General features: G+C 37.6%; 1 protein-coding gene across 2 annotated transcripts in view; it reads left to right on the forward strand.

The window, feature by feature from the left end:
• LOC119520126 (butyrophilin subfamily 2 member A1-like) overlaps positions 1-25,330 on the forward strand; it is a 40,791-nt gene extending 15,461 nt beyond the window's left edge. Inside the window, exons 3-14 of one of the 2 annotated variants that reach the window (XM_037817874.1) lie at positions 1,903-2,184; positions 4,307-4,420; positions 8,183-8,203; positions 9,612-9,632; positions 13,798-13,818; positions 15,354-15,374; positions 18,685-18,705; positions 20,614-20,634; positions 22,734-22,754; positions 22,839-22,865; positions 22,969-22,995; positions 24,262-25,330. In XM_037817874.1, the coding sequence (XP_037673802.1) occupies positions 1,903-2,184; positions 4,307-4,420; positions 8,183-8,203; positions 9,612-9,632; positions 13,798-13,818; positions 15,354-15,374; positions 18,685-18,705; positions 20,614-20,634; positions 22,734-22,754; positions 22,839-22,865; positions 22,969-22,995; positions 24,262-24,785 (1,121 nt within the window). In that variant the 3' untranslated portion in view covers positions 24,786-25,330. The remainder of the gene's footprint in view (positions 1-1,902; positions 2,185-4,306; positions 4,421-8,182; positions 8,204-9,611; positions 9,633-13,797; positions 13,819-15,353; positions 15,375-18,684; positions 18,706-20,613; positions 20,635-22,733; positions 22,755-22,838; positions 22,866-22,968; positions 22,996-24,261) is intronic. The other variant, XM_037817875.1, reaches the window with a different exon arrangement.
• The last annotated feature ends 211 nt before the right edge of the window (positions 25,331-25,541 follow it).

Genomic DNA, 25,541 nt, shown 5'->3' on the forward strand with positions numbered 1-25,541 from the left:
TCCCTTAACAGTTTTTGGAGGAAGAGTGAGTGCTGTAACTCCCCACTCCTCCTGCTTCCCCAGATATCCCCTCCTTGCACAGATTTAAGAAGTTTTTTAAAGGCTTTGTTCAGTATGCCCACATTCTCCTCTTCTTCATCAGCGTTTCCTGTATTTCTATCCTCTTCCTTTGGATGGTCCATCATTTCCTGTTTCTTTGTTTGTCCTGTATTCTTTTGCTGTGCACTTTACATTTTAATATTTTAAAATGGTAATTTTGGATTTATTCCCATGAATGCCCACTTCTTGGTTTTGTAACAAGCTGGTGACAAGCCCGAATTTCTTGAGCTTCAGTCCTTCTATCAGGAAGCTCTGCCCAAGGCGAATGCAGTGTGCAGGTCTTTCCCTGCTTTTCTGGGCTTCTGTCATGTTCTGAACTTTTGCTTATAAGTTGTTTTGGAGTTCCCTGTTTCCTGGAGACAGACTTCCCTCTTGCAGCTTGTTTAAGCCATCAGGCCTTTTCCCCAGTCTGTCCACCTCTATAGTTTTTTGCACTCTTTTCATTGTCTCAAGCTGCTTTTGCCAGGAGGGCAAATTATGGGAGTAGGGGAACACAGGAAAGTACTTTACAAAGTCAGCCTTCCCTAGGAAAGACAGGGCCAGGGACAAAATTAGGGGATGCAGTCTATCTCCAAAGTGTCCTGGGCAGGGGATCACTAAGGACCCTCAAAACTGAGGTTTCTCAGTCTGCCCAGCACATGCAGCCCTTTAGCTAACTGTCAGCTAACTGCCCCCTCAGCTCTGTGGAGGTGTCACATCTAAGTCTTCACCACCATTGCTCCTTCCCGTGGAGGGTTGAAACAATGGCTGTCCCCCTCCTTTGTCTGGGCATGTTGAAACAATAGTTGCCCTCAGATTTGGATCCCAAGTGATCCTAAATTGCTTATCAAGACTGATGAGTTATTAGCCATGTTCATCACTGTTCCTGAGGAAAAGAAATTTTATTTCCATTTCTATCACCAGCAGCTATCCAGGGGCTGGACCCCAAAGCAGCCTGCCACGAGAGTGAGGGACAGACACTGTAATAATAATTACAATTATTTATTGTAATTTATCAGCCTCTTCCTCCCATGCTTTCCTGGGTGCAGTACTGTGTTCTCTGACCGTCAGAGTGTTATATGTGTTTTGGAAAGTTCCTGCCTGTTTAATAGTTGTTTTAGTAGGACTGAGTCCTGGCTGACTAGTCCACCATCTTCCCACACCCTTCTTTCACCTTTATTTTTGAAGGCAATTCTCTGCCACATCTGTGCCCTTAAGAAGGTGAAAGAGTGCTTACCTGCTGCTACTTAAATATAATTAATACAAACTAAATTTTGAAAGTCAACTCCTCCATTTCACTCACCGTATTTCAAGGGCTCAATAGCTACACAAAGCTAGTTCTATATTAGTAGTAGGACTTACCACACTGATATAGAACATTCCCAAATCACAGAAAGTTTTATTGAAAAGAACTGCTCTAGAAGAAAGGATTAATGGATAATCTAGGGACAACTTGCAGTCTACCTCAGAAAAACACAAACCGATGTTTGCTCTTAAGTTCACAGTCTGCACCTGGGTTTATAGGGTGTTCATCTATTTAACTTGAGGAATCATCAGATAAAATTACAAGCAACATTTCAAAGAGATGGGGGAAAGAAAACAATTCATTTATCTGCTTGGTAAATGGGTACTTTTTAAAATGTTGATATAGCTTATTTAACTTACAACTCTCACAAATATTTGAGGTCAGTAGTTTTTACCCCATATTCACAAATAAGAGAGTCAAGATTCACAGAGTTTCATTGATAAGCACAAGTTCAATTAGTCTTGTAAAATGTAATAAAACCTTTGAAGAAGTGACTTTCTCTCCCGCTTATTTCTCAGTCTCAGGCACAGCTCCTCACATTAACATTGACCATGGTGCACACAAAGGGCTGGAGCTCACCTGCACGTCCACAGGATGGTACCCAGAGCCCGAGGTGCAGTGGAAGGACCTGCAAGGAAAGCTTTTGGCACCTGCCTCTGAGACAAAGGCACCAGAAAGCAATGGTCTGTTTCATGTGGAGACATGTGTCCTGCTGGAAGACATCTCAGAGGGAAGTGTGACCTGTTACATCAGGAACCCCATCCTCAGTGTCGAAAAGGAGGTGCACATTTCCCTGACAGGTCAGTTTCCTCCGGGTTCAGTGCTCTGAGGGATCAGGAAGGTAATGGGCAAAGACTTACAACCAACAGACCCAGAAGGATGTTCTTGTTCATCTATTTGTAATATTTATGTGCAGTTATTGAAATTGAATTTTTGTCCTGTTTTGTATCCCACTATATTCAAACAAATGCTATTATTTTAATGTATTAAAATGCATAAATGTGCTAAGGCATTCAAAAGGCAATGAAGCATTTTGAAGACTCTGTCAAAGTCCCTTCTATCCTTCCCGTAAATCAACCTCATAGGGAAAACCATTCATGAGTATTTTGTATTTATTCTACCATCTTGAATTTGAGTCCTGGCAGCTCCACCTACCAGCTTTGTGACCTGGGGCAAGTACTGACCTTCCCGTGCCAAGTCCCCAGATGTTATATGGGAATAACATTAGTGTCTACCTCATAAAATTGTTATGAGGATTAACTGGTATAATTCATATCAAAGGTAGAGAAGAGCTCAGACACCCCAATCTAACCCCTATAAATACATAAAATGGTAGTTCAAAGCAAAAAAAAGTTGCCCAAATGTACCCCTGCAACTCTCCCTAGTTGTTTTCCTCAGGAAGGGATGTGTTGCAGCCTGTCCACAATCTCTTCCTTATCTTTCTAACCTCATATTTTGCCCCTCCCTTTACTCCTCAGCCTCTTTCCTCTTGCTTCCCTCTGTTTTCTTGTAGCTAAGTGTTTCCCACCAGTCCTCCAAGACCCAGCCCTGAGAACTCCCTGTCCAGTAAACCTTCCCTGACCCAGTCTGGGTTGTGTCCCTTTCTTTATCCTTACATTATTTTCATTGTATGTTTTAATATACTTCCAGGTAGAGTATAAGCCCTTTAAGGACGTTGTATCTTAATTCTTTTAAACCTTCTTACTTAGCAAAATACTTAGTCCAAAATTTATTTTTGCAAAATGGATAAATAAAGGACCATTGCATGACTTTTGCCAAGAAGTTAAATGACATTTCTTAATTAAGATAATTAAAAATAGAAATTAAGGTTTTAAATGAGAAAGAGAGAAAAACAGGTATCAAAGAAGTAAATGTATGTTTTTAAAGACAGAGTTAAAAAACAAAGAGGAAGGAAAATAGTCAAAGTCTTCTAGTTTTTTTTTTTTATTATTATTGTTAAGAAAGGAGTTAAGGAACATTTACAACAGGATGATGAGTCTGGACTGGAAAGGCAAAATCAGTACCCTTGAGTCATAAAAAAAGAACACTCTTGAAAATCCAAACATGGGAGATGAGATGGGAAATAAAAGTTTCTTCATATTTATAATTTTTAAAAAATATTCACAATTAACTGTTGACACATTTACAAGCATCTTGTTGGAATTTTGAGTGAATTTATCCTTGAATGAGGGTGTCCTTGTTACCCCTTTTGAGCCAACATTAGTGAATATAATAATATTGGGACCATGTCATTATTACCTGTTTAAATTGCTAATGGTCAGTTGGCCATCTCAGAAGGATATTGCAGTGAACTAGAACTCTGTCTCTGGGACCTGAAGTATGAGACATGTTTGGTTTATCAATCCAAAACCTTCACAGTCCCTCATTTAATATTATGCATTACTCCTCTCTACTCTAATTCATCTACATATTGGATCACATACAACTATGTGAAAAAATAAATGGATAGAAAGGACACAGAGCAACATCAGGTTAGGGGCACAATAGGTGGAAGAAAGAAAATTTTATGGAAGGAGAGCTTGTATTGTTAATCTGTAGCATTTTATTTTTAATGAGAGAATTATATGTAATGAATATAATGATAAGTTAGCATTTCTGAAGTCTGGATGAGGGGACATGGGAGTTGGTTACATTATTTTTATATATTTAGCATGTTTCAAATTTTCGTAATTATTAAAATGAGCTTCCAGGAATTCTGCATGTTAGAGAAGAAGTGAGGGACAAGAACTTCCCCAGGATTTTTTAATTCAAATTCCTTAGAATTATCTGAGTGATACATAGAATCTCTACCTCCATCCCCCAAAAAATATCTGAGGGGAGAAAACATCTGGGGTTTCATCATGAACAGCCAAGTCACTGCTGCGAAACTGGGTCTCAAATGGCACAATCCTTGTTTTCCAGATGCCTTGTTCCCCAGGGTCTCTCCTTGGCCAGTGGTCCTGCCTGTTGTTGCAGTTCTCCTGCTCATCGGTGTGATCCTCTCTGTTCTACTAGTGCGTGCCAGAAAAAAAAAAGGTAAATGGGGGTCTGGCCCCACTTGTGAAGGAATCAGAGGATAACTGCCATTGAAATAAAATCAGCCATGGACTGTAGAATATCTTTAGGATTTGATATTCAAAAGAAAACACAGGAAGAGGAATAAATATTGCACCTGCATAGCCTGGATTTGGCATATTTGTCAGATAATAGAGGTTGCCTGGCCAAGGTCAGCTATCTCATCAAGAAAAGAACACATATACTTGGTTCATTGGTGAACTGCCACTTAAATTTGCGGGTGCAGGAACTGGTTATGGGTGTGTACGTATGCATGCGTGTGTGTGTGTGTATGGGTGTATCGATGCACCCAGAGATGATCAAATGCCCTGTGACATTTCTTGTTAACTGAATTCCTAGTTCATAATTAAGCTATCCTTTCCTGTTATCAAAATGTGAATGGCCTCTGTTTTCAGGGGCGAGAGAGTGGGCTGGATCAGTAATCAAATTATTTATTGGTGAGCATCAGTGAGAAGATATTAAAAAGTTTGCACCCAAGCATGACCTGCCTGTGCAAGCCACTCTCCCAGGAGAAAACACTTCCTAAGAGATCCCATTTATCTGTCCTCTACTTCATTTACTTTCTTCCAAGCACGGCTGGGCACGCATAGCCCTTGGCTTTGCTGTCCCTCAATTTTCCATGTAGATTCGAAGCTCTTTGGGCAAATGATTTCTTCAAAAGTATTAATGCCAGTCTACATCCACCCTTGAGTAGCTATTCCAGTGAGTGGGATATGTTTGTATCTATTGGCTGAATGAGTTATCCCATTTCGTGTATCTTGAGTGTGACCGCTGGCCAACATGATTTGCATCACCTCCTCCTGAAAGAGGTGAAGTCAGTAATCAAAGGTGAAGAAAACCAATGTTGGAAGAGGTGTATACTAATGTGTTAAAGTGCTACTCTTTCCTCCTTCCAGTCTGTACAACACTGATAGTTCACCTGCCCCTTAATAAATCTATGATCAGACACCCCTCAAAATAGTCGCTTCACATAATTTGGTCAGTTCAAGTGAAAAAATGGCAATTGCAATGATAGATATTTTATGTGCAAGATTTTCTTTTTTGTTTTAAGGCAGAAATAAGGTATTTGGCTGCTTGAGCAAATGGCAGTAGCATCATATAAGGACAAGAGTGGGGACTGGTTGAAGAAATTGGCAAAATGGGCTAGTTTCTTAGAAAATAGGCTAATTTAATGTCACCCAGGATCATATGTCCCAAAGAATTAATCCAAATAACCATTTTTTTTTGCATTTTATCTTATATGATTTTATTTTTATTCAGCAATTATACTAACCTAAGCTGACTGCACAGGAAAATTGATTAAATATTTGGCAAAAACTACACACACATATATATGACCAAATTGTTAGTAATTGTAATACACGTAAAATAACTGGTCTTCCTCTTGGAATAACTAATCTTTCCATTAAAACTCATTGCTTTGGGTCCATGTATATATTAAATCCACAAGCAGATGTGATTAGTTACAAGATTGATTTATCAAAGAAGAAATTCTATACCTCAAAGTAAAAGACACCCTCAAAAGATGTTTTCAGTTTTTTTGTTTGTGTGTGTGTGTGTGTGTGTTTTTGCTTTTGTTCTATTTCTTTTCAGTAAGACTGGATTGATTGAAGCTTACCTGTAAACTTTAGTAATTTAAGTTTCCTTTTGTGTTATTCAGTGTAAAACTGTCTAACTTGGAAAAAAATATAGATTATGAAAAATAAAGTTTTAGGCACTGTTCAGAAAATAAACAAAACCACAAACTGAAGTATAAACCTATGTGTCATTTAACATATATTTATTGAGCAGCTCCCATGTGTCAGGAACCCTTCTAGGCTGCCGGCTGCCACAAAAAAAAAAAAAATCCAGAAAAGACACAGTATGCTGCCTTTAATATGCAAAGCACAGTATCTGGCCCATAATCAAAGCTCTATTGAAGTTAGCTAGTATTGTTGTCCTTCTACTCCTTATTTTTAAATTTTGATAGTTTGTTTTGTTTGCTGTTCCACTTTTGCTAAAATTGAGAAGAGGTAGCCTGTGTAAAATGTATTTGGGAAACCATGTTTACTTCTTTGCAATTGCAAAACTTGTTTATATTTGGAGATTTCTTTCTAACCCAAACTGACCACCTAAATTTTGAATCCTGACCACATACATCAAATATCAAGATTTGAATTTTTACTTGTCATTTGAATTTTTACTTTTAATTTCTCCTGAGGCTCTGGATGTCTTCTGGGGTGGTGAAGGCAGGTTGCTTGTTTCAGGCTGATCCAAAATACTGAGACCTCCCTGCCCAGAGTTCACTGACCCTGTCCCCTTGGCTCAGGGCTCAGACCTCCTGGGTGACCTTGAAGATTTATTTTTCATGAATATCCTGTGGTGAGCCTCTCATAATCATCAGAATGTCTACTGGGGGCTGATTTAGTGAATGAGGCAGTGAAATTCCAGATGATGGTTTAATGGGCAGTTTATAATCCTGAGGAGTCTAGAAACCTCCCCTAAACTTATGACTTAAAGCCTGTGCTGTATTTTTTCCCCAGCCCCCATTTTCATATCTTGGCTAATATTTTACTTAGACATTTTGGCAAGATTTCTGAGTCAGGAATGATTTTGTGGCAATTCTTACAAACAATTGCTGGTGATTGTGGATTTCTCATTGACTATTATTTATCTTATTTGTTGTTATGTTTTGGTTTTACAGAACTTTTCTTGAACAGAAATGCATAGTGTTAGTTCCTATCTTTGGAGACAAAAGTATCGTAGAATCATCATATTCAATTTACTAAGATTAACTATTTCACATTCAGTAGTCTGTAAATTCTTTAAAAATGTCTATACACATGATTAGTTCCTGGTGAAATTATATGGCTAGGCTAGTTTCTGCTAACAATTTGAATTTTAAGAAAGTCACACAGACATATACTTTGAAACCTTTTCCCAGTTAATGAAATATATTTTAGGTTTAATGGCCATATGAAATATTGGGTACTCTTTTAAGGTTTAGAAATCAAGTGATTTATTTGTCCCTTATTATTTAAAATAATATGTATTATTTTTCTATTTTGTATGCAGAGAGGCCTACTGAATATACAAATACCACATTTTTGCTTTATATGTATTTTGAATTTTCATTTGATATTTTAAATTGTTTAATATGCTTATCTATGAATGATTCATCCTTATACCTTGATGTGATCTTATGTTTACACACATTATCATGTATTTTAATCACCATCCCCACAATATGTTTTAATATATGTGTTTGCTTATTCTTACAGATAAAAAAATTTATTTTCCCATCTTACGGACAAAAATAAATCTCAAAAAATCTTTCACCAGAGTAGCATTCAATGTATAAAATTATCAGGGAACAGTTGGCATATTTACCATAGTTAAACTACTCACACAAAACATTTTACATCATCACATTTATGCAAGTGCTTGTTTCTCCTGATTGCTGTTAGTTTTCTTCATAAGTCTGCATATATAACTTTAGTATTATCTCTAGATATTTCTTATTTTTATTCATATTGTGAGCTGGAAGTATTGTTAAAATAATCATGAAATTGCCTATTATTTGGTATGTAAAATGTTGTTGAGGAGATTTAATTTTTTAAAAAATATTAAAGCTGATTTTCTTGTTTTTGTAAATGATATAGCATCTTTGCTGGATTACCTGCAGGTAGCATAGGGAGATACATTCTAACACATTTTTGTTTTGGTTTATGTTTCTTTATACAGAAAAAAAAAAAGAAGAGAATGGTAAGTAATAGTTTTTTTCTTCAGTAATCTTCAAACCTTTAAAATCCAGTAATATGTCATACTTGAATTTTAAAATTATTATAACGTGATCAAAATCCACAGTCAATGAAATGACTCCTGATGATCTAAAATCATGTTGAGAGATTACTAAAATGTCTTTCTTCTATTATAAAATGTAACTGTAAATTCTTCTGTTACTCACAAGTGTTAGCCTTAAATGGAGGTCAAGATGTGTCAGCTTGTGCTATGAGAGGACACGGAGCTTCTTGCATTGCCCCATGCAGTTGAGGCCAGTGACTCCTTGCACATACAGTAAATGACTGCCTGTTATGTGATTGACACTTGAGAAATAAGAAAGAAAAAAATAAGGAAAAATTCCACGGCCTTAGGTATGTTGCTATTTGGGGATAGATATACAATTACATTTACAAAATCAATGTAAAATTAATATTCTAACAGTTGTTATGGGAGTGTGTACATGGTACAGTAAGAATATATAGTAGAAGGATTTGGCCCAGCTCCGAGGTCATAGATTTCCTGAGGAAGTGCTAAAGGATCTGGGATCAGTGGTAATGAAGGAATAGATCTTCAAAGTTACAAAGTATATTTATGCTGTAGCCATTATATAAATCCCATAGTCTTTCATCTATTTAATGAAAATATTTTGAGTGAAAGAGACAAGTCCTGTGTAATTCAGTGGTTCCTTTTAATTTTCATTCTGTCATTCATTTATCCATTCATCTATTCATTTTGGCTTATCTACAGGCAGAGCAAAATAAATGATAATTTGACTAGTTTTTAACAGAATAGCCTCTGGATTCAAATGGTTTGGAATTAAATTCCAGGTCTATCACTTAGTAGATTCATGATTTTGCAAAATACTTTTAATCTTCAAGGACGGGGTTTTTATTTGTAAAATGGCTATGATAATGGTGTTTATGTATCAGGTTACTCTCAGTATTGAAAAGATCATATATCTAAAAATCTTGACACATATTGTATATATTATTAGTAATATAGTTGCAGTTGTGGTTGCTGTTATCCAGCCTAGAAAAGAAAAGATGGATTTAAGTCTATATCCTGTACCCCATGAAACCTAAATGGATGAGCATAGTCTATTTCATTTAACTCTGTTATTTCTGTGAATAGAATCAACTGGACCATTTGACTTATCGTGAGTGCATACAGGTATCATCGGACTGAATTATACTGTTCTCACATGCTCTCTGTAGCTATGTTGATGTAGACTATGGCGGTCCTAACTAATCATAAAATGTTGGAATATCACCAATGTTATATGACCCAAAATCATCTACTTCTAAATGTAGACTGATTAAAGTATTTTTGATATTTGATACAGCACTATTATCTCTATTATATGCTAATTTTTGTTTGTTTGTTTCATCAGCTGAACTCTCAAGAAAATATGGTAAGTTTTAATTTGGCATTTTATATTTCCCTGGGTATTATCTTTTTTGGAAGCCAAATACGTGGATAAGCTGAATAACACAGTCACATAGCCCTTGTTCAGGAAATGGTGATGGGCTAAATTTATACTACCCCTGATGTTAGAGGCATCAGACTTTCACTAATAAGTAACAGTTACCTGGTCCAGGCTCCATTCATGAGAGTCACTGGAGCAACAATATTTTGACCTTCAAAGATAACCCTCCATCCTCACATAAAGCTCCCAGGGCACGAGGCAGAAACCAAAGTGCATCTCCCAAGCAGCTCCCCCTAGTGGTGGGGGAAAGCCCCCTCTGCTGCCTGCGCAGTGTCACTGGGGAAAGGCCCCCCTGGGCACACTGCCACCCCTGAAAGTTGAGACCCAATTACTGGAGGTTTTCCAGAATTCACCCTAGGTGTTTGGCCTCACCATCCACTACTGGGCTCTTTGCAGACCCTGAGAATTATTATCCAATTTGCTGCTGTCACACTGGATTGATCTGGTGTGGCCAGCAGCTCCACAGAGTGTAGACGCTGCCCCACCACGCTTGTGCCTCTCTCTCAGCTTTGCCAAATCTGTGCTTCTCTATGCTCCTAATTCTCAAGGAGACCTGTGTTTCCAGAGAAGGTAAATCAAACAAACCAATAGCATCTACCAACACTATTTTTTGGGTTCTTACACATAGCTTCTCACAGTTCAGACATCAAGCAAAAATTGTTTTAAGTGTCTTGGTCCAGGAAGCACATATGGTGCTGTTTTCAAAATTTCCCCTGCTTCATCTGACTTTGAAATTATACTGAAATTCAGCTTTCCTGCTTGACAAAATCTTACCCTACAAGCAAGCTATTAATCAAATGTCAAATGCTCCAAAGGGCCTATACAACAAAACACCACTCAGATTCAGTTCAGCATTCACTTCTGATTAATCCCAATCTAAAAACAATTTCACATTGAGTTATTTAAATTTCTAATAATTTTGCTAAACCCATTTTCCAACATTTGAATTAATATTTGATTTGAGAAAGAGGACGCAAGAATGTGTTTTACAAAGAATACCAACAGATAGCTCTTCTATTTTTAAAGATGAAAAGGAACCATGCTTGAAGTAAAATAAATTATTTAGTTATAGCTCAATGAATTTAATTTAGACACAGAAAAATATGGCAGATAAGTTTATTGCATCATCATCATCATAGTCGTCACTCTATATCCATTTTTTAAAGACTTCTTATATACAAGGAATTGTTTTCTTACAATGGTTAAATGAAGCAGAATTCTTCCATTCCCTTAGGGATCAAACATCAAAGCAATAATAACAAACATAGTAAAAATAAGATGTGGAGAGACCAGCAAAAGTGGTGAGATTGGAGAGTTAGAGGATAGATCATGATAAAAAATTGCATGTCATCTATAAAATTTGGAATTTTATCCTATTTGTAGTGAATAGTAACAGAAGAATTTTGATTGGGATGGAGTTTACATAATAAGATATTAAGTTTTGAGTTTTAAGGAGACTGTGACATAGAATGCCTTGGCACATGCTAGAGAGGATACGGTGGATTCTTCAGAGTCAAGGGAGACCCAGATGGAGAAGACGGAGGAGATGGTGGGAGACAAAGAACCTGAGACCCATGATGCAGTATAATCAAGGAACTTTGGAGAAGAATTCAGTGTGTAGGATCAAGTGGGGTGTTTGAGAGGAAGGTGAAAAAGACTATTTCCCTCTTTGTAGTATTTGCAACTGGGTACACTGATTCCATTCACTGATATGGTGAATTCAAAATACCATTAGTCACCAAGTCTAGTAATTCATTAACTTTGTCCACTTGTAATCATCTCTTCAGTAGCCTAAGCTTCCAAAGGACACTACCAACCAATGAGTGGCACTTTTCCAAGAAAGGGGTCTCCTCAACTTCATTCTCCTTTTTATATTGATTAGTTTGTCTGTTGGCTGTGTGTCACATATCTTATTTTTACTTGAATACTGATTGACTCACAGAGCCATTTTTCTGTTTCTTCTCTCCCCCCCATATCACTTATTTGTGAGTATCAATACCTAAATGCCCAAAAAGAAAGGATTAGTTTGTTAAATGTTATTTATAACATCAAATTCCAAAGAGTCATTTAGTTCTGCTATTTAGGGATATTTATTTGCATGAGAAATATTAAAAACAATATTACAATTAATAGCACAGTATATGAAATAGTGTATATCAAATGGCCTTTTTTTCTTATAGTATCATAAAAATAATCTGAATGTATATAGAGCAAGATATTTTAAATTGGTTATATCCAGGTAATGAAAAGTTATTACTGCTACCAGCTCACTGGGTAAGGCTGGGCTCTTACTGGACAGGAGCCTTCTTCAAGGCTTGGGGTCCTACCGAGAAGAATTCACAGGGGGGACAGGCCAGTGGCAAGGTGAGAGCAAGGCTTTATTTGAGATGTTACAGAGGACACTGTCAGGCTGGAGCCTCTGAGCAAAGAGCTCCGAGCAGGCTACAGCTCAGGCCGAGTTACAGCTCAGGATAGTACAAAGCAAAGAGTGTCAGCACCAGCAAACTCAAGGGAAAATCGCCCCCAGTGAGTTTTGTCTTGTGCTTTTGGCCCCTAGAGTGGTAAGGCTTAGACTCTTGATGTCTTAGGATTGGCTGATTTTTATGCAAATGAGGGACTGCACAGTGGTTGAATGGGGTTCCAGCTAGGAGCAGTTGTGATTGGCTCAATTGAAGGACATTTTTATTGGTGTTTGCATTCTGGGCTATCTTGATTGGCCCATCAAGGGTGGTTTAGGAGTGATTCTTTTGCAATCCTCATCCCATGCCCCCCTTTCTGCCAGCCCAAGGTTTCCTAATCTAACTTGCCTTAATAGTATTGTTTTTCATTTCTCTCTTTCATTTTTAATTAAATGTGAAATGTCTAATGCATTTAAAATGTTTTATGTTAGGGAAACGTGAATAGAGAGCAATTCAGATCTAGCAACTATTCATATAGAAGTCACCCTGGGATCTTGTAGGAACAGCTCTGATTTAGGGTCTTCCATGGAAAAGCCCAGACACAAACCTCTCTGAAACCCAGCACAGGCTCAAAAATTCTGCCAAGGATCAACAGTCTCCTGCTGCACATGGGTCACCTCTTTCTGTGTGTGTCCCAGCCCTGCAGCTTTGGGGACTTTCCGGTGTACATTAGGCTGCTCTGCCTTCATGAAACAGAATACTGCTAGAATTTGTAGACATTTGTCTTCTAATGTCTTTGTGTGTTTGTTTTAAATGGTGAACTCCAGGAACAATATGGTAAGTCATTTGATTTTTCCCTCTGTTTAAGGAATTGGTCACAAGGAAAAAGGCCCAAGCACTTTTCACAAATTCAGTAGATAGTGGGATTTAATGAAGAACAACCATATGATACAAGGAAATAAAGATCCTTAGAATCTTCAATTGTGAGAAATGGAAGTTTTTTAATCACTTTGTCATAACTGGCTTGTCTCAGCCTCCCTGAATATTGTTGGACCTTTATCTCTATGATTGCTTGAATTTTTTAAGTGCAACATTGATTCTGCAGAGAAGAGTGAGAATAGTTAGTACTTGGGCACGTTGCCAAAGGAAGGCCAGCATAAAACCACAAGAAAATCCTGAAAAGTCACAATGTGATGCCTTTAATATGCAAAGCACAGTGTCTGGTCGAAAATCAAAGCTTTTGCCATGTTACAGGAAAGAAAAATCTCAAAAATATCTTTCACCAGAATAGCATTCAATGTATGAAAGTATTAGGGAACAGTTGGCATATTTACCATAGTTAATGTACTCACAACAAATATTTTACATCACCACATTTATGCAAGTGTTTGTTTCTCCTAATGATTTCTTTTAGTTTTCTTCCAAAGTCTGCATATATAACTTTAATATTATCTCTAGATATTTCTTAGTTTTATTCGTATTGTGAGCTTGAAATTTTGTTAAAATAATCACAAAATTGGCTAGTTTCTGGTATGTGAAATGTTGTTGAGGAGATTTAATTTTTTAAAAAATACTAAAGCTGCTTTTCCTGTTTTTGTAAATGATATAGCATCTTTGCTGGATTACCTACAGGTAGCATAGGGGGATACATCCTAACATATTTTTGTTTTGGTTTATTTTTATTTATACAGAAAAAACAGGAGAATGGAATGGTAAGTAATATTTTTTTCTTCAATAATCTTCAAATATTTAAAATCCAATAATATTTCATACTTGGCTTTTAAAATTATTATAACATGATCAAAATCCACAGTCAGTGAAATGACTCCTAATGATCTAAAATCATGTTGAGAGACTACTAAAATAGCTTTCCCCTATTATAAAATGTAACTGTAAGTACTTCTGTTACTTACAATGTTGTTAGGCTTAAATGGAGGTCTGGATGTGTCAGCTTGTGCTATGAGAGGACATGGAGCTTCTAGCATTGCCCCATGCAGTTGAGGCCAGTGACTCCTTGCACATACAGTAAATGACTGCCTGTTATGTGATTGATGCTTGAGAAATAAGAAAGAAGAATTAAGGAAAAATTTCATGGTCTTAGGTATGTTGCTGTTTGGGGATAGATATGCAATTACATTTACAAAATCATTGTAAAATTAATATTCTAACAGTTGTTATGGGAGTGTGTACATGGTACAGTAAGAACATATAGTAGAAGGATTTGGCCTAGCTCTGAGGTCATAGATTTCCTGAGGAAGTGCTAATGGATCTGGGATCAATGGTAATGAAGGAATAGGTTTTCAAAGTCACAAATTATATTTATTCTGTAGTCATAATATAAACCCCATAGCCTTTTATCTATTTAATGAAAATATTTAGAGTGAAAGAGAGAAGTCCTGTGTAATTCAGTGGTTCCTTTTAATATTCATTCTGTCATTCATTTATCCATTCATCTATTCATTTTGGCTTATCTACAGGCAGAGCAAAATAAATGATAATTTGACTAGTTTTTAACAGAATAGCCTCTGGATTCAATGGTTTGGAATTAAAATCCAGCTCTATCACTTAGTAGCTTCATGGTTTGCAAAATACTTTTAACCTCCTAGGACAGGGTTTTTATTTGTAAAATGGCTATGATAATGGTGTTTATGTATCAGGTTACTCTCAGTATTAAAAAGATCATACATCTAAAAATCTTGACACATATTGGATATATTATTTTTTTTATTATTAAATTCAGTTTTATTGAAATACATTCACACACCATACAATCATCCATGATATACAATCCACTGTCCACAGTATGATAACATAGTTATGCGTTCATCACCACAACATACTGGATATGTTATTAGTAAAATAGTGGCAGTCATGGTTGCAGTTATTGAGCCTGGAAAAGAAAAGATGGATTTAAGTCTATATCCAGTACCCCATGGAACCAAAATGGATGAACATAGTCTATTTCATTTTAACTCAGTTATTTCAGTGAATAGAATCAACTGGACTATTTGACTTACCATGAGGGCATACAGGGTATCATCAGACTGAATTATTCTGTTCTCACGTGCTCTCTGTAGCTATGTTGATCTAGACCATCATGGTCTTAACCATAAAACTTTGGAATATCACCAATACCATATGACCCAAAGATCATCTACTTCTAAATGTAGACTGATTAAAGAATTTTCTGATATTTGATACAGCTCTATTTTCACTATTATCTGCTAATTTTTGTTTGTTTTCTCAGAAAAACTCTTAAGGAAATATGGTAAGTTTTAATTTGGCATTTTATATTTCCCTGTGTATTTCCTTTTTTGGAAGCCAAATACATGGATAAGTTGAATAACACAGTCATGCAGCCTTTGTTCAGGAAATGGTTATGGCCTAAATTTAAATTACCTCTGATGTTAAAGGCATCAGACTTTTACTAATATGTAACCGCTACCTGGTCTGGGATCCACTAACCGGAGTCACTGGAGCAAGACTGTTTCCACCTTCAAAGATAACCCTCCACCCTCACATAAAGCTCCCAGGGCACGAGGCAGAAACCAAAGTGCATCTCCCAAGCAGCTCCCCCTAGTGGTGGGGGAAAGCCCCCTCTGCTGCCTGCACAGTGTCACTGGGGAAAGGCCCCCCTGGGCACACCGCCACCCCTGAAAGTTGAGGCCCAATTACTGGAGGTTTTTCAGAATTCACCCTAGGTGTTTGGCCTCACCATCCACTACTGGGCTCTTTGCAGACCCTGAGAATTATTATCCAATTTGCTGCTGTCACACTGGATTGATCTGGTGTGGCCAACGGTTCCACAGAGTGTAGACACTGCCCCACCATGCTTGTGCCTCTCTCTCAGCTTTGCCAAAACTGTGCTTCTCTATGCTCCTAATTCTCAAGGAGACCTGTGTTTTTAAACAAACAAAATCAAACAAACCAAGAGCATCTACCAACACTATTTTTTGTGTTCTTACACATAGCTTCTCACAGTTCAGACATCAAGCAAAATTTATTTCAAGGGTCTTGGTCCAGAAGACATACACGGTGCAAATTTCCCCTGCTTCATCTGACTTTGAAATTACACTGAAATTCAGCTTTCCTGCTTGACAAAATCTTACCCTACAAGCAAGCTATTAATCAAATATCAAATGCTCCAAAGGGCCTATACAACAAAACACCACTCAGATTCAGTTCAGCATTCACTTCTGATTAATCCCTATCTAAAAACTGTTTCACATTGAGTTATTTAAATTTCTAATAATTTTGCTCAACCCTTTTTCCAACCTCTGAATTAATGTTTGTTTTGGGCAAGAGAACACAAGAATGTGTTTTACAAAGAATGTCAACAAACAGCTCTTCTATTTCTAAATAAGAAAAGAAAACATGCTTAGAATAAAATAAATTATTTACTTATAGCTTAACCAATTTAATTTAGACACACAGAAAAATATGGGCAGATAAATTTATTCCATCATCATCATCATCATCACTCCATAGCTATTTTTTAAACACATCTTATATACAAGGAATTGTTTTTTTTTACAATGATTATACATTGTTAAATGAAGCAGAATTCTTCCTTTCCCTAATGGATCAAACATCAAAGCAATAATAACAAACATAATAAAAATAAGATGTGGAGAGACCAGCAGAAGAAGTGAGACTGGAGAGTTCGGGGATAGATCATGAAAAAAAATTGCATGTCATCTTTGCAATTTGGAATTTTATCCTATTAGTAGTGAATTATAACAGAAGGATTTTGATTGGAATTGAGTTTACACAATAAAATATTAAGTTTTGAGTTTTAAGGAGACTGTGACACAGAATGCCTTGGCACATGCTAGAGAGGATATGGTGGATTCTTCAGAGTCAAGGGAGACCCAGATGGAGAAGGTAAAGGAGATGGTGGGAGACAAAGAATCTGAGACCCATAATGCAGTATAATCAAGAAACTTTGGAGAAGAATTCAGTGTGTAGGATCAAGTGGGGTGTTTGAGACAAAGGTGAAAAGAGTATTTCCCTCTTTGTAGTACTTGCAACTGGGCTCATTGATTCCATTCACTAATATGGTGAATTCAATATATTTTTAGTTACCAAGTCTAGCGATCCATTAACTTTGTCCACTTGTAATCATCTCTTCAGTAGCTTAAGCTTCCAATGGACAGTACCAACCAGTGAGTGGCACTTTGCCGAGAAAGAGGTCTCCTAAACTTCATTCTCCTTTTTATATTTATTACTTTGTCTGTTGTCTGTATATCATATATACTACTTTCAGTTGAACATTGATTGACTCACAGAGCCATTTTCTATGTTTCTCCTCTCTCTCTCTCTCTCAGATGATTTTTTGGTAAGAATCAATACCTAAACATCCAAAAAGAAAGGATTAGTTTATTTAATGTTATTTATAACATCAAATTATATGGAGTCATTCGCTTCTGCTATTTAGGGATATTTATATGCATGAGAAATACTAAAAACAATATTTAAATCAATAGCACAGAATATGAAATAGTGTGTAACAAATGGTGCTTTTTTATTATAGTAGCATAAAAATAATCTAAATGTGAATAGAGCAAGAAATATTAAATTGCTTATATCAGGTAATGAAAAGTTATTACTGCTACCAGCTCACAGGGTAAAGCTGGGCTGTTACTGGAGAGGAGCCTTCTTCAAGGTTTGGGGTCCTGCAGAGAAGGAATTCACAGGTGGGACAGGCCAGTGGCAAGGTGAGAGCAAGGCTTTATTTGAGATGTTACAGAGGACACTGTCAGGCTGGAGCCTCTGAGCAAAGAGACAGCTCCCAGCAGGGTGCTGCTCAGGCAGAGTCACAGCTCAGGATAGTACAAACCAATGAATATCAGCAGCAGCAAACTAAAGGGACAGCGAGTCGCCCCCAGTGATTTTGTCTTGTGCTTTTATTGGTTAGAGGGGCAGGGCTTAGACAATTCGTGTCTTAGGATTGGCTGATCTTTATGCAAATAAGGGACTACACAGTGGTTGAATGGGGTTCCAGCTAGGAGCAGTTGTGATTGGCTCAACTGAAGGCCATTTTTACTGGTGTTTGCATTCTGGGCTATCTTGATTGGCCCATCAACGGTGGTTCAGGATTGGCTCATTTGCAATCCTCACGCCATGCCCTCCTTTCTGCCAGCCCAAGGTTTCCTAATCTAGTTTGCCTTAATAGTGTTTTTTTTTCATTGCTCTGTTTCATTTTTAATTAAATGGGAAATGTCTAATGCATTTAAAATGTTTTATTTTAGGGATAGGTGAATAGAGGGCAATTCAGATTTAGCAAATATTCATTCAGAAGTCACCCTGGGATCTTGTAGGAACTGCTCTGGTTGGAGGGTCTCCCATGGGAAAGCCCAGACACAGACCTGTCTGAATCCCAGCACAGGCTCCCAAAAGTCAGCAAAGAATCAAAGGTCTCCTGCTGCACATGGTTCCCCTCTTTCTGTGTGTGCCCCAGCCCTGCAGCTTTTGGGAATTTCCAATGTACATTAGGCTGCTCTGCCTTCATGAAACAAAATACTGTTAGAATTTGTAGACATTTGCCCTCTAATGCATTTGTGTATTTGTTTTGAAAGGTGAAATCCAGGAACAATATGGTAAGTCATTTAATTTTTCCTTCTGTTTAAGGAATTGGTCACAATGAAAAAAGCCCAAGCACTTTTGATAAATTTGATAGATAGCGAGATTTAATGAAGAATGACTTTATGTTACCAGGAAGTAAAGATCCTTTTAAATTTCAATTTTGGGAAATGGAAAATTTTTAATCACTTTTTTGTAACTGATTTGTCTAGGCTTCCCTGAATGTTCTTGGACCTTTTTCTCTATGATCACTTCAATTTTCTAAATACAACATTGATTCTACAGAGAAGAGTGAGAATGGTTAGTACTTGGGCACAGAGCCAGAGGATCAAGTGGGGTGTTTGAGAGGAAGTTAAAAAGAATGCTTCCCTGTTTGTAGTATGTGCAACTGGGTACATTGATTCCATTCACTGATATAGTTAATTCAACGTATTTTTAGTCAAACTGTCTAGTGATTCATTAATTTTCTCCACTTGTAATCATCTCTTCAGTAGCTTAAGCTTCCATTGGACAGTACCAACAAATGAGTGGCACTTTTCCAAGAAAGAGGTCTCCTCAACTTCATTCTCCTTTTTATATTTATTACTTTGTCTGTTGTCTGTATGTCACATATCTTATTTTTAGTTGAATACTGATTGACTCACAGAGCCTTTTTTCTGTTTCTTCTCTCCCCCCCATAACACTTATTTGTGGGAATCAATACCTGAATGTCCAAAAAGAAAGGATTAGTTTATTAAATGTTATTTATAACATCAAATTTCAAGGAGTCATTTAATTCTGCTATTTAGGAATATTTATTTGCATGAGAAATATTAAAAACAATATTAAATTAATAGCACAGTATATGAAATCATGTGTATCAAATGGGCCTTTTTTATTATAGTAACATGAAAATAATCTAAATGTATATAGAACAAAATATTTTATATTGGTTAAATCCAGGTAATGAAAAGTTATTACTGCTACCAGCTCACTAGGTAAGGCTGGGCTGTTACTGGAGAGGAGCCTTCTTCAAGGTTTGGGGTCCTGCAGAGAAGGAATTCACAGGTGGGACAGGCCAGTGGCAAGGTGAGAGCAAGGCTTTATTTGAGATGTTACAGAGGACACTGTCAGGCTGGAGCCTCTGAGCAAAGAGACAGCTCCCAGCAGGGTGCAGCTCAGGCAGAGTCACAGCTCAGGATAGTACAAACCAATGAATGTCAGCAGCAGCAAACTGAAGGGAGAGTCGCCCCCAGTGAGATTTGTCTTGTGCTTTTATTGGTTAGAGGAGGAGGGCTTAGACACTTGGTGTTTTAGGATTGGCTGATTTTTATGCAAATAAGGGCCTGCACAGTGGTTGAATGGGGTTCCAGCTAGGAGCAGTTGTGATTGGCTCAATTGAAGGCCATTTTTATTGGTGTTTGCATTCTGGGCTATCTTGATTGGCCCATCAAGGGTGGTTTAGGAGTGATTCTTTTGCTGTCCTCATGCCATGCCCTCCTTTCTGCCAGCCCAAGGTTTCCTAATCTAGTTTGCCTTAACAGTATTATTTTTCATTGCTCTGTTTCATTTTTAATTAAATGGGAAATGTCTAATGCATTTAAAATGTTTTATTTTAGGGATAGGTGAATAGAGGGCAATTCAGATCTAGCAAATATTCATTCAGAAGTCACCCTGGGATCTTGTAGGAACTGCTCTGGTTGGAAGGTCTCCCATGGAAAAGCCCAGACACAGACCTGTCTGAATCCCAGCACAGGCTCCCAAAAGTCAGCAAAGAATCAAAGGTCTCCTGCTGCACATGGTTCCCCTCTTTCTGTGTGTGCCCCAGCCCTGCAGCTTTTGGGAATTTCCAGTATACATTAGGCTGCTCTGCCTTCATGAAACAGAATATTGCTAGAATTTGTGGACATTTGCCCTCTAATGCATTTGTGTATTTGTTTTAAAAGGTAATCTCCAGGAACAATATGGTAAGTCATTTGATTTTTCCCTCTGCTTAAAGAATTGGTCACAATGAAAAAGGCCCAAGCACTTTTGAGAAATTTGACAGATAGTGGGACTTAATGAAGAACAACCATATGATACCAGAAAATAAAGATTCATATAATTTTCAACTGTGGGAAATAGAAGTTTTTTCATCTCTTTGTCATAACTGACTTCTCTAGGCCTCCCTGAATATTGTTGGACCTTTTTCTCTATGACTGCTTCAATTTTCTAAATACAATGTTGATCTACAGAAAAGAATGAGAATGGTTAGTAGATGGGCACAGAGCCAAAGGATCAAGTGGGGTGTTTGAGAGGAAGGTGAAAAGAATGCTTCTCTCTTCGTAGTATGTGGAACTGGGTACATTGATTCCATTCACTGATATGGTGAATTCAATACATTTTTAGTCACCAAGTCTAGTGATTCATTAATTTTCTCCACTTGTAATTATCTCTACAGTAGCTTAAGCTTCCAGTGGAGAGTACCAACCAATGAGTGGCACTTTGCCAAGAAAGAGATCTCAATTTCATTCTCCTTTTTAAATTTATTACTTTGCCTGTTGTCTGTATACCACATTTTATTTTTAGTTGGCTACTGAGTGACTCACAGAGCCACTTTTCTGTTTCTCCTCTCTCTCTCTCTCTCTCTCTCTCTCTCTCTCTCTCTCTCTCTCTCTCTCTCTTTCTCTATCAGATCACTCACTAGTGAAAATCAATACCTAAATGACCAAAAAGAAAGGATTAGCTTATTCAATGTTAGTTATAACATGAAATTCCATCAAGTCATTCAATTCTGCTATTTAGGGATATTCATTTGCATGAAAAATATTAAAAACAATATTTAAATGAATAGTGCAGTAAGTGAAATAGTTTGTATCAAATGATCCTTTTTTATTGTAGTAGCATAAAAATAATCTAAATGCATATACAGCAAGATATTTTAAATTGGTTATACCCAGGTAATGGAAGGTGATTAGTGCTACTGGCTCACTGGACACGGCTGGGCTCTTACTGGAGAGGAGCCTTCTTCAAGGTTTGGGTCCTTCAGAGAAGGAATTTACAGGTGGGACAGACTTTATTTGAGACGTTACAGAGGACACTCTCAGGCTGGAGCCTCAGAGCAAAGAGACAGCTCCCAGCAGGCTACAGCTCAGGCAGAGTCACAGCTCAGAATAGTAGAAACCAAAGAACGTCAGCAGCGGCAAACTCAAAAGAGAGTCACCCTAGTGAGTTTTGTCCTGGCCTTTTATTGGTTAGAGGAGGAGGGCTTAGACACTTGGTGTTTTAGGATTGGCTGATTTTTATGCAAATAAGGGCCTGCACAGTGGTTGAATGGGTTTCCAGCTAGGAGCAGCTTGTGATTGGCTCAATTAAAGGCCATTTTTATTGGTGCTTGCATTCTGGGCTATCTTGATTGGTCCATCAAAGGTGGTTCAGGATTGGCTCATTTACAGTCTTAATCCCATGCCCCCCTTTCTGCCAGCCCAAGGTTTCCTAATCTAGTTTGCCTTAATAGAATTATTTTTCATTTCTCTGTTTCATTTTTAATTAAATGAATATATATATTGCTTTTGTATTGAATAACATGTATTTGTAATTAAACAAGAAAAATCCCTTGCCAAAACCTGCAAGAATGTGTGAGGTACATTTTCTCTGTTTTCTTAAATCACCTTGCTCCTAGCATTCTACAACCATTGAGAGGTTGCTTTTCCTTCCTCCTCATTGATGGAGAGACTAGGACTCACCCATCATGGTGCCGATGGAACGGAAATAGCATTTTCTTCAATTAATTAAGCAATATTGTGAAAAGGAACCTAACTAATTCAGAAGTAGTTGATAAGTTATAAAAAAAAATTGCTTGTGATAGACTTAGGTCCACAATACTCAGTAGCACTTTGGCTGTAACAGTCTAGGTGGTGTCCCATGTGGACATTTAGAAGGAGTTGCCTTTCCAGTCTAGGAACCCAAATTCCAGCAAACTGACCCAGATGTTCACTGATATCCCATAAGATATGGCCAAAGGCTTGAATCAAATTTCCTGCAATTTGAGAAATTAATATTGTCTCCTTTTTATTTATATTTTTAGAAAAAATCAGTAATGAACTTGGTAAGTAGTATTTCTTTCCCATGCTAAATTGGATATACAGACAGTGTTCTCTCAGAATACTTATCTCTTTGTGATTGGTTGCAGACCGAGGAAACTTCCTGGGAGAAGATGGTAAGTGAAGTCAAGATTCTCATCATTGATACCGATTGATACTCCACGACCTGCAACAGCCCAGTAATACAGCTAATCTTGAATGTCTCCATCTAAATTTTAGGTCTGAATGAACTTCGAAGATTTGCAGGTATATACAAAGTGAATAATGTATGATTAAGAATGACCTTATGCTTGTCATTTAACCTATCAGGGATTTTTTTTTTTAAGGGAGGGTTACCCCAATGATTTATTAGACATTTTGAACTTGTGTGACTCTGAGTGTATAGACTTAATGAAAAATGAGCTCCTAGTCACTAAATGGAGGGATTTCATTTTAGAAATGTCAGTTTTCAAAAAGGTACAAGCTGTGCAAATCACAGATATGAAGGTATCAATTTATTCTGAAATGCGGGTTGTATATAAGTCAGAAATAAGTCTTCACTATATCCTAAATCCAGCAAAGACATAGCCACAAATATTCTCCAAAGCCAATTTTGTTAAAAAGTATAGGATATGGTTTCTGTTCATCACCCACTCTTCTTGAATCCTGATTTTTCTCTTTTCTCTCATCTTCCAGTCAGCATGCAAATATGCTATTATTTCCCATATCTTAAAAAATAGAAAGCACAATAATGTCTCTTACTCTAATAACCCCATGCAGCTGCTAACATGTTTTTTCTTTACACATAATCACTACTAAATAGTTGTGAATACTCATTCTTTCCAGTTTTTGCCCTCCATTTCTCTCCCTCTCAATCAGAAGGAATCCAAAATCCCAAAAGTGACTGCATGGTCCTAAATGTTGCTGCACCCTCCCCACCCTTGACTCTCTGACTATGTCTTCTTCCTCTGCCTCTGTTACTCTCCTCCCACTCAACTGGAAATGTCCCACAATTTGAACACACTGATGTGCTTCTGCCTCCGTGATTGGATATAGTGCTGCCTCACAGGCATCTCTGTTACACCTTTCACTCTTTCCATGCTAAAATATTAGGCATACTGTTCCTGATGAGAATATTGGGAAAGCATTCTGACATTCAGACTATCGCTGCAGATGTTTCAGAAGGCTTTGACCATATTTCCTAACAGCTGTGTCCTTGGATATACATTTGAAGCTTCTGATGTGACCCTTGCCACTGTAACTTTCTCATTAATACATTTCAAACATGAAATGATTTGTATACATTTTCCCCCAAGAAAAGAGCTTCAGATTGATGGATTGAGTTGTATCATGGGAAATGTGCAGATGATGTTTATTATTTTTCTGTATATCTGAAAAGGATCCTCAAATGCCATCTGCTTTGTTTATCATCCCTGCTCTGATCTCTCTCCTAGAGATTGATAGGTTTTTGTCTTAGCATCAGAAATTAATTCCTTCCTTCTTCCTTCTACTTCCTACTTTCTTATCTTTCAGAAGACATAAAGCTGGATACAGCCACTGCCCATCCTTACCTTTATGTGACACAAGATGAAAAATATGTGGAATCTCTTCCAGAAAAGCGAGATGTGCCTGACAATCCTGAGGGGTTTGATACTATGGTGGCCGTCCTGGGTCAGAACAGCTTCCAGGGTGGCAGGCATTATTGGGAGGTAGGAGTGGCAGGAAAGAGTAGGTGGACAATAGGGCTGTGTTGGGATTCAGTTAACAGGAAAGGACAGCATATATCTGCTTGTCCAGAGAATGGTTTCTGGACCCTATGCAAGAAGAATGGTGTGTACAAGGCTCTTTCCACCCCCCGTCATCAACTTAACATCCCAGAACCTCTGATAACTGTCGGGATTTTTTTAAAGTATGAGGAAGGTCTGATCTTTTTCTACAATGTGACACAATGTACCATTCTCTTCAAGTTTAAAAGCAACTTCACCAAGCCCCTGAAACCATATTTCTACCCTGGACCTCCCAGTAAGGGAAACTGTACTGGCCTTACCATCCTTTAGGTGTCAGTAACAAATCCTGCTGACCCTCCCCAGGCACCGCTGAGCTGCATTCCCACAGCGATCATCCCCAAGGTCCATGATAATGTACACACATTCCCAACCAGGACCCAGCATGTGATGGGGTCTGAGGATCTCCCTCCAAGGACCTTGTTTCCTTCCAGGTCTTATGGGAAACTAGGAATGATCCCTCTTATTGGGCCATTTCCACTGCCCATCCCCACAATCACTCCCTCCTCAGTTTACTTCCTTTTATCCCTTTTGGCCTTAAATAATGCAAATCTCTCCCATCTTTCCTAGATCTGATGTTGAGATTCTGAAACTAGTGAATTCCTTTCCTCAACAAATCACTCTTACTTATTTTGCAACATGAAATATGCCAGATTCATTTCTTTATTTATTTCTGTTTCACCAATATATTTGGGGCTCTACAAAGCTAAAGAGCAAATGTCCATTTTTTTAGCCAAACCTGCCCCAAAATACCAGTGGCTTAAACAAAATGTCATACTGAATAAAATTCAATTGAATAAAATTGAATTCTATCAAGACTCAGACTTATCCATGCTTTCAAAGACACTTCCATGAAGCTCTTATCCTTGTGCTCACCCCACCTCAGACCCCTTAAGTTACAGGGATATGAATCATGTATCTGAGATAGAACCATGCAACCTGCCTCCAAATCCCATGTCATTAAATACTATCCTGCAGTGTCTTTTATAACCAGCATAAACACCTACATACCACCCACAGACTGTCTAA

This window comes from Choloepus didactylus, chromosome 24 (genome assembly GCF_015220235.1).
Source record: "Choloepus didactylus isolate mChoDid1 chromosome 24, mChoDid1.pri, whole genome shotgun sequence".
Taxonomy (NCBI): domain Eukaryota; kingdom Metazoa; phylum Chordata; class Mammalia; order Pilosa; family Megalonychidae; genus Choloepus; species Choloepus didactylus.